Genomic DNA, 8,695 nt, shown 5'->3' with positions numbered 1-8,695 from the left:
AGGCAGAGAGAGAGAGAGAGAGAGAGAGAGAGAGAGAGAGAGAGAGAGAGAGAGAGAGAGAGAGAGGCAGAGAGGCAGAGAAGCAGAGAGAGGCAGAGAGAGGCAGAGACAGGAACATCTTTGTGAATTGGCCAACTTCAGTATACATAAAAATTTCCAGGCCAGCCAAGGCTGAAAAGCAAACAAAACATAACAACACAAAGCAACAACAACAACAAAACAAGAATAAAACTAATAACTGCTCAGATTTGAATGAATACATCCAAGGCTACCGTATGACTTCAAAGGGGAGTAGATATGATTAAAAGTATTCTATGAAAATTGAAGCATTTGTTTTATATTATAGATTTTATGCATAAGATAGACTTTATGAACCAATGAACATTTTAGCTTTTTTTTCTGGGTTATTGGGAATTTAATAAAAAAATTGTTAACGAAAACAAATCAAGTAGTGTTGGATCAAACTGTCATGCACACTTTGAAATCTATGAAGAAACAGTGCGAGAAATGTCTGGAAAATGTACTATGTGAACATGATTGCTTCGTAAAAATTAAATAGCAAAGATTAAATTCACACACACACACAACACACACACTTCTCTTTTGATGCTTTCAATATCTTGAAACAATGAGTTTAGTTTCTGCTTAGAAAGAATAAAGCTAAGCAACTGTCTTCATAACTCCACATACATGAGATAAGTGTGAGGTTTTCTATTTGATTTGGAAAACATTAAACAGAGTGTTGTAGCCGAGCGGAGCTTCCAATCTTCCTCATGAGAGACATATGGCTAAGTTCCTGAACAGTGTTTTGAACACATTCCTAGAACCTCTAAAAATGTTAGAAAGCCTCTTTTACACCTTATAGAAAACATACACGTGGGAATTTAATAGTTGTACATGTGAATATTATGCACTTTAGAGATTCCCCAAAACAATTCAAGTAAACATTTGATACAGGTTATTGCTATGCAATATGTCTGTGCAATTGTCCAAAAGCAAAGTTGCCCCATTTAGAAGTAAAATCTTTTGTTTCTTCCAAAATTAATAGAAACATACAGCATTTTTATCAATGAGTAGGAAGATGAGGGATTCTTTGGCTTGCCATTGACCAAGAAGCAATGCACAATTTTAGTGAATGCAACTTGTGGATTAGTATACACTTTAATAGAGGTGTCATATGCCTAGATAAGAAGAGGGCTTGCCAGGACTGCAGGAGATTTAGCTGTTTTATCACATACTGTCTTCAAGCATTAATCTACTAAAAAAAAAAAAAAAAAGGTGATTTCCAGTAATGATGGCAGTTGCACGGATCCTAGTGTGGTTCAATCACACCCATTTTAAAATAAACCCACTGTAGACGCTGCATGTTGATTAAAGTGAATAGAGTGACTGACAGTTCAAGTAGGTCTGTAGGAACACAATCGATGAGACAGTCTAACATCATCCCATTTGAGGAGTGGTTGAAAGAACTCGAGATGATAAAGTGAAGGAGAAGAAAAAAAAAGACAGACAGAAATTTTGTCACAGTTGCCAAATGACAGGTTAGGCTTTTCATATGTAAGAAAATAGTACTTAGTCTGTGTCATTTTATGGAATATAATTGGAAGAATGGAATTATTTTTTAAAAGTAGAGCTTATGAACATGGGAAAGGAATAAAATTGAAGCTGACAAGAGTATAGTTACATGTAGAAGTGGACTCCAGATGTGTTTCTTCATTCCAGTTGATTTTTAAAATAGCACTGTATAATATTACTATCATTTTGCTATAGATCACATGAGCTGATACCATACACTTAAAGAGTAAATACCTTTAAAACACATCTGTGATGCAAAATACATTTAGATGACAATCATCCATGCATTTAAATATAGATAACAAGACAGAGGAATATGAATATGATTTTTGCTATGATTATACTTGTGAATTAGAATTCAAAGCATAAACACAATTAAATATATTAATTCAGTTTCCATTTAAAAAATCATATCTGAAGAAATAGATCTATTTAAATATCACATTCTTTGTAACTCTACAATCATTCAATATAATTTATGGGATTCTATTATTTATTTTTGTAGAGCAGGATATGGAAAATAATTGCAATCAATAATCACTCAATATTCCATCAGATGGTATAGCCTATGAACTACAAGTTTGGGAGTATGCACACATAAATAAGAAATTAAAACATAAAGTTATCACTTTTTTTTTTACAATTTCTTTAGATTTCTTTGGGTTAGATTTGACCTTACTGATTATTCTACCTTTGGAAAAAGTTTTTAGGTCTCTGTTTTTGTTTTTTGATTTTTCGAGACAGGATTTCTCTGTGTAGCCCTGTCTGTCCTGGAACTCACTCTGTAGACCAGGCTGGCCTCGAACTCAGAAATCCACCTGTCTCTGCCTCCCAAGTGCTGGGGTTAAAGGCATACGCCACCACTGCCTGCCAGGTCTCTGTTTTATAGACTTACTTTCTACAAAGGACAGATAGTAAAACATCCATGTATTTGTGTGTTAAAATAAGTGTTCATAGTTTATGCCACAGAAGACAATTCACAGACACCCCTTAGATGTCATATTCTAGATACTGGCCATTCTTATTAAATATATAAATGCTTAAAGGGAATATTTTAGAGAAAATAAAATCACATTTTCTTGGGATAGATAACATAATTTTCACCTGCAGTTGTGCTGTAGAAACCTATTAGATCCCTGAAGTTATTTATATTTATATTTAAAAAAGTCATATTTGGGACAGGACTAAAAAGGGATAGACAGTATAGGAGAACATATTAAGAGAAGTTTTTGAGAGTTCTTTATGCAGGGGAGGAATTTGTGAATTCTTCAAAATATTTGTATATCCAAACTAAAATATTGCTATGAGCAATTTCCTTTATCAATTTGATCTGCTCAGAAAATGTATCTTATGTATCAGAAACCTTTTAAGTCTATCACAAATGACATATTGATAAGCTTGATCAGATCCAGGTAAATTTATGCTAAAACAAAACCATTTACCACTTAGTTTTTCACTATAATAGATTTCAGATTTCATTTTTAGATAAACAAGTGGGTAAGTGCTAATTCTTTTCAGCATAAATATTTTCTTAGTTTAACTTCATTTTAAATATTTTCTTAATTTAACTTTATGGATCATTTCTTTGCCCATAAACTCTTTTATTTAGCTGTGTTACCTGGCTGGAAACATATTTGTATTCATGTGCAATATAATAGATGACTATAATAAATTTTAATGACATTATAAATTAGGAAATACCTTAAGAAGTGAAGCAAGTAAACATTCCTTATCATTATTAACTTTTAAATAAGCAACAAGTTTACCTTCCTTTTTTGACATGTTACTGTGTCTTTTGAGATGTTTTACGATGTTTGACTGAATGTTGAGAAAAGTATCCAGATTACACTGGAAGAGCTAGTTCGATGGAGTAATGACATTAACAGCCCTCTTGTTGGTTTGAGATATACAGCCCAGCAATCATTTTGGTTGATGTAAAATGTGTGTAGAGGAGTAAGTCAAAAGTAAAACAGAACAGCCAACAGTGATTTAAGAATTAATTAAGCATGCAAATAATTATATACATCTAGATGTTGGTATACTGGTCCAATCTGTGAAATTATTTTCAAAGTTACATAGATACACACATGTTCAAAGAAAAAATAAATAAATATCTTTATATAGGGAACTAATTTTAGAACAATACAGAAATAAGTATTTTGTTATTCATGGAAATCCCCCAAATAGTGTTAAAAATAATTTACATTTTCTTTCATCTTTTGGAAACAGGAATAGCAACCTGTTTTGAGACATAAAGTAACATCTTTATTAGTGCAAGGTAGATTTACAAATATATTTTCTATTATTAATAGACATAGGCTGCCACAGAGAGTTACTCAACTTGGGTTTTGCAAGAATACATCAGAGGCTATATGCAGAAGCCTGGAATAGGCAAATTACAAGATATCCATATGTGTCCAAGCCATTGATGATTCGACTTTTTATAACAAGTTAGAAAAAGAGAGCCAGATGTGGTGATGATACATAGTGATGCCACATTTATTTTAAAAGTACTATATACAGGTTGTCAAAGCAACATGCCTGCGGTGATGGCACATTCTTATCATCCCAGTACTCAGTTGGCTGATGCAGAAGGATTGGGAATGTGAACATTTCTTGGGGGTCCGTGGAAAGTTCCAGGCATATCCAGGCTAAGTAGTCCAGCAAAACAGAAAGATCATATGCCATCCCCCAAACAACAGCAGCAACAACAACAAAACCAAAAACAAACCATACGTTTGTTTTGTTCATCTCCCGAGGTTGCACCTCTGCCTTGCTACTCCAGGTCACAGTCTCCAATCTTTCCTTTCCTCTCTTCTGCTTGTCATGATTTTCTATGTGTCTCCCAGAAATTCCTACCATCTGTTATTTTATTATCATTGTTTTTGTAGCTTGTATATTAGAGTTGAGATACTTTGTATTTAAAATTCTACTTAGTATTCCTTTTACATGATACTAACTTTGTTAAATTTGTGCCCATCTTATCACACATATTATGTGTGATTATTTTCTTTATAGATTTAGCAAGAGGAATGTTGAATTTTTTGGGCGTAAATTGTATTGTCTATGATATATTATTAGCAAAATAATTATGCTCGCTTGGCCCTTCCTAACATTTGCAGTTTTCATCTGTGCTTCCATTATTTGGTGATGATTTATGCTTTAGGATATAAATTTGTTTTACATGTCACGTGTCACGTGTCTGCTTTAAATTCTCTATATCTTATATACATGGTAGAATATGTAGAATAAATGTTTCAAATCTGTATTCTTTGCACTCTCAGTAGTTTATTGAAGGGTAGTTATAGGACATAAGAATCAATGAGAGGGAAAAATACTTCCTGAATGATTTCAATTAAAAATACTTCAGAAAAAACTGCCTAAGTTTAGTCAGCAATGGTTTCAAACAAACCTTCTATGCTGATTCCTGCTTTAGAACTGAAAAAGAAAATCACAGCTGTGTCACTGTGTCTAGAAAGATGAATATTATCTTTAAACTTATTAGAAGCCATGAATCATGACTAAATATCTCAAAACCATGGCTATAAATCTAACAATTTTTCCCGTGTTGAGAGCATTTTCTGTGGTTAGGTATGTGAGCTGTGGTGATCTATTATAGTAAAAAACACAATAATAACTTCTCAATGTTTTTGTTGTTGTTGTTATTGTCGTTGTTATTGCTTTGAATTCTTAGAAGGAAATTTAGAACCTCCTCATAGGAACAAATAATGACTAACTAACCCAACTTTGTAAGCATAAGGAAAGAAAGTAAAAGTGAGAAAGTGTGAATGTAATATTTGCTGTTTTATATATTCCAGATTCAGAACAATTTGTGGGCAGGAAATGCAAGTGGTGGTTCTGTGGTGACTTCATGCATGCTACCACGTGACGCCTCCTCCTGCATGACGCCTTATTCTCACTCGCCTCGGACAGATTCCAGCTACACGGGGTTTTCGAACCACCAGAATCAGTTCAGTCACGTGCCCCTCAACAATTTTTTCACTGACTCTCTTCTCACTGGAGCTACCAACGGACATGCATTTGAAACAAAGCCAGAGTTTGAAAGGAGGTCTTCCAGTATCGCCGTTCTGAGAATGAAGGCAAAGGAGCACACCGCCAATATTTCATGGGCCATGTAACATACAGTACTCTTTTATTTTTCTTTTCATAGCAAAGTAAAACATTCTTATTTCTCATATTTAAAGGATACCACAATAAGCTGCTGTGTGTGGAAGGGCTAAAGGCCAGCTTACATGAATAGCTGTTATTATTTAACATTTAAAACTAAGAATGGATCCCTGAAAGGACTAAATAGGTTTACCATGCACCAGCCTCCACAAACTCTGTTTTAGTAGTAAGTTTTTTTTCCCTATTGTACAAGTCAATGAAATATGATCATGCAACTTCTTAAAGGAATAAATGTATTAAACAAATCCTTCTTTGATAGATTGATTTATGCTAGATCTGCATAAGAAGAAATCCCTTGTAAACTGTTACCTGATAAACGTGGAAACACCCTGGGGAAAAAGGCAGTATTGATCCAGAGGGCTTTAAGCGCTAATGCCATTTCCAATTCTTTGGCTTCAAGATACAGTGGTCATATACTTTGTTGCAGCCTCAAGATTCTTCTTCTTCTTTTTTTTTTTTAAACCTTTTAATGTTTTGGTGAATTTCCACTCAGTTAGAAAAAAAGAATTCTGAACTGCTCTGTATTTGCATGAAATATCTGGGCTCAGTTTCTTGCAACCATGTGGTTAAAGGTGACAACTGAAGTATTCGGGTATGATTTAAAGTCTAGTCAACTGGACAGGTTTTATAAATGCAACTTTAAAGTGAAAAAGCCAGCACGAAGACTGCAATTTAGTAATTAAAACCAAGAGTTCATTAGCAAACATGCTAAAATCATGTTGATTGAATCACATAGACACATATCTAGGAAATACAGGGTAACTTTTCAATGAAAGGAGTTAACAGATTAGAATTTATGTTTGCTTTGTGGGTCTATGCATGCTCAAATGCAGGCTTGTTTGGCCTTGACACACTGTGCCTTAAGCATTTTTGCTACTGTGCTTTCCATAGAGAATTAAGATGTCAGGGAGTTCTCCAAAATTTCTCCTTAAAAATGAAAAGAAGAAGACAAATACATTGCATCTGGAAAATGGCTAATGTCTTTGATTTACTTTTCCTCCCTTCCCCCGTCACATTCCTAGCCTTTTCAGATGAGTGAAATGTCAGCTCCCCCCTTGAAAGATTCTTAAGTTCATAAAGGCAAAGTCAATTAATTGAACCGAAGATGACTTCCATGTCTCAGATCAGAGCAACGTCAACTCTTTGTACTCTGTTAGGTTCTTCATGTGGTTCCTGTGAACGTTAGCGATCCTCTGAGAAGCCCTAATGGGGGAAAGAACAGGAGTCCGTGAATTTTTGAAGATTAAATTTGATATAAAAGCACTTTTATCCATTCAGTGTCTTCTGTTAATGGGAAAATATTTATAGCAATTTAAATAGCTTTTGTAATAAAAGTTTTAATCAGGCAGAAGATGGAGATGAGCGGTGTCCTGAACAAACATTCCTTGGCTTCCTCGAGACTTGATTCTTTATGGCTCTTCTGATTTCCCTTTTTAGTTTTGCTCCCAAGAAAAACTTGTTCAACTTTGGCCCAGAGAATTATGCTCAAATGCAGGAGCTTTTTAAAAAGGATTGCTAAAGCAGCTGTGAAACATCTTTCATACTTTAGAAGAGAACGACTTACTTATTCCTGGGGTTCATATCAATTGGTGAACTAAAATTTAAAACTAGGACCTGAAAAGTTTTACTGTTAAAGGCTGCACCAATTAATAGTGCTCATCTCACTTTCTCCTCTCATAATTTAGATGTTAGAGCCTTTGGGTTGAGGCCATATTTGTATGTAATGTGTTTTTGCTTTTCAGATATATATATATGTACATATATATGCATACCATATATATACGTCCATACATATGTATACCATGTATACACACACACATATAAGATATATGTGAAAATAATTTATGAAAAGCAAAAGTCATGAGGTATGAGTTCCGCACCAGTTAATAGTTTCCCTTCTTGACTTTTTTTTCTTAATATTATATTGAGTAGTTATGTTGGAATTTTGGGACGTCTGTTTTTATTTTTCAATTCAAAATACCTTTGTAAGTGATGTTTTGCAATTGCTATACTGTATAAATTTAGTATCACATGTTTCGGATAAAGAGTCTGAAGCTCCATTTGGAATAATGAAGTATATGGTAGAGTGATGGTTTTTGTCCTTCATGAATTCAGTCTTCTTGGACAAATGCCCAATGCATAGGATATCAAGCAAGATGCACATTGCATCAGAGGGGAATGCATTATGTAGTGTTTATAAGCTGAAAAACTTTGGTTTTGGCTAAAATTTTATTGTGTATTTTGGCTGGCCCAGTATACAAAAATAAACTTTGGATGTAAAAGGTGAGAAAAAAGTTAAAGCAAAAAGAAAGACTTTCCTGAAACTAACTCTCTCTCTCTCTCTCTCTCTCTCTCTCTCTCTCTCCCTTCCTCCCTCCCTCCCTCCCTCCCTCCCTCCCTCCCTCCCTCCCTCCCTCTCTCCATTCTTTCCTCTCTCTCCCCTTTCTCTCCCTCTCCTCCTAATCTCTCTCTTCTGAAACGACATTAAAGCTTCACTTGCTAGATTTGATTTTATATATGCAATTATTGAATTCATGTACTTAGATAATGAAAGATGAAATATTGTACCCATTATTTACATAATGAGTGATTGAGTCTTCAAATTTATCCTCATTTTTATCTCTTGGAATTTGGTCCCTGTAACTAAAGTATTTTTACTGCTACATATTTTTTTTTCCTGAGTGAGTGGCTTAAATTGTTATATTCTTTTTTTTTCTCGAAATAGAGTAGTTGGGCCTGAGCATCATGACACAGAAGGATCAGAAGTGTCAAATTCTTAAGTATGAAAGTAAATGAAATTTCAGGAGAAGGTTTGGTGGGTTTTGAAGATATTTCATTTATTATAAATGTGAACTGGTACATAGTCTTTTATATAGTGATTTGAGAGGAGAAAAAAAATAAAGCCTGTGTAATCTTTACCCTCAGCTTCAGC

At 34.2% G+C, this 8,695-nt stretch overlaps 1 protein-coding gene across 1 annotated transcript in view; it reads left to right on the top strand.

The window, feature by feature from the left end:
• The window catches only part of Alx1 (ALX homeobox 1), a 21,000-nt gene extending 13,976 nt beyond the window's left edge, over positions 1 to 7,024 (top strand). The window contains exon 4 of the mRNA XM_028783119.1: positions 5,394 to 7,024. Coding sequence (XP_028638952.1) covers positions 5,394 to 5,714 — 321 coding nt within the window. The 3' untranslated portion in view covers positions 5,715 to 7,024. The remainder of the gene's footprint in view (positions 1 to 5,393) is intronic.
• Positions 7,025 to 8,695: the final 1,671 nt, after the last annotated feature.

Source organism: Grammomys surdaster, unplaced genomic scaffold (assembly GCF_004785775.1).
Source record: "Grammomys surdaster isolate TR1022 unplaced genomic scaffold, NIH_TR_1.0 958, whole genome shotgun sequence".
Taxonomy (NCBI): Eukaryota; Metazoa; Chordata; class Mammalia; order Rodentia; family Muridae; genus Grammomys; species Grammomys surdaster.
The sequence above is the reverse complement of the archived record's forward strand: the minus strand, read 5'-3'. Positions and strand labels throughout refer to the sequence as shown.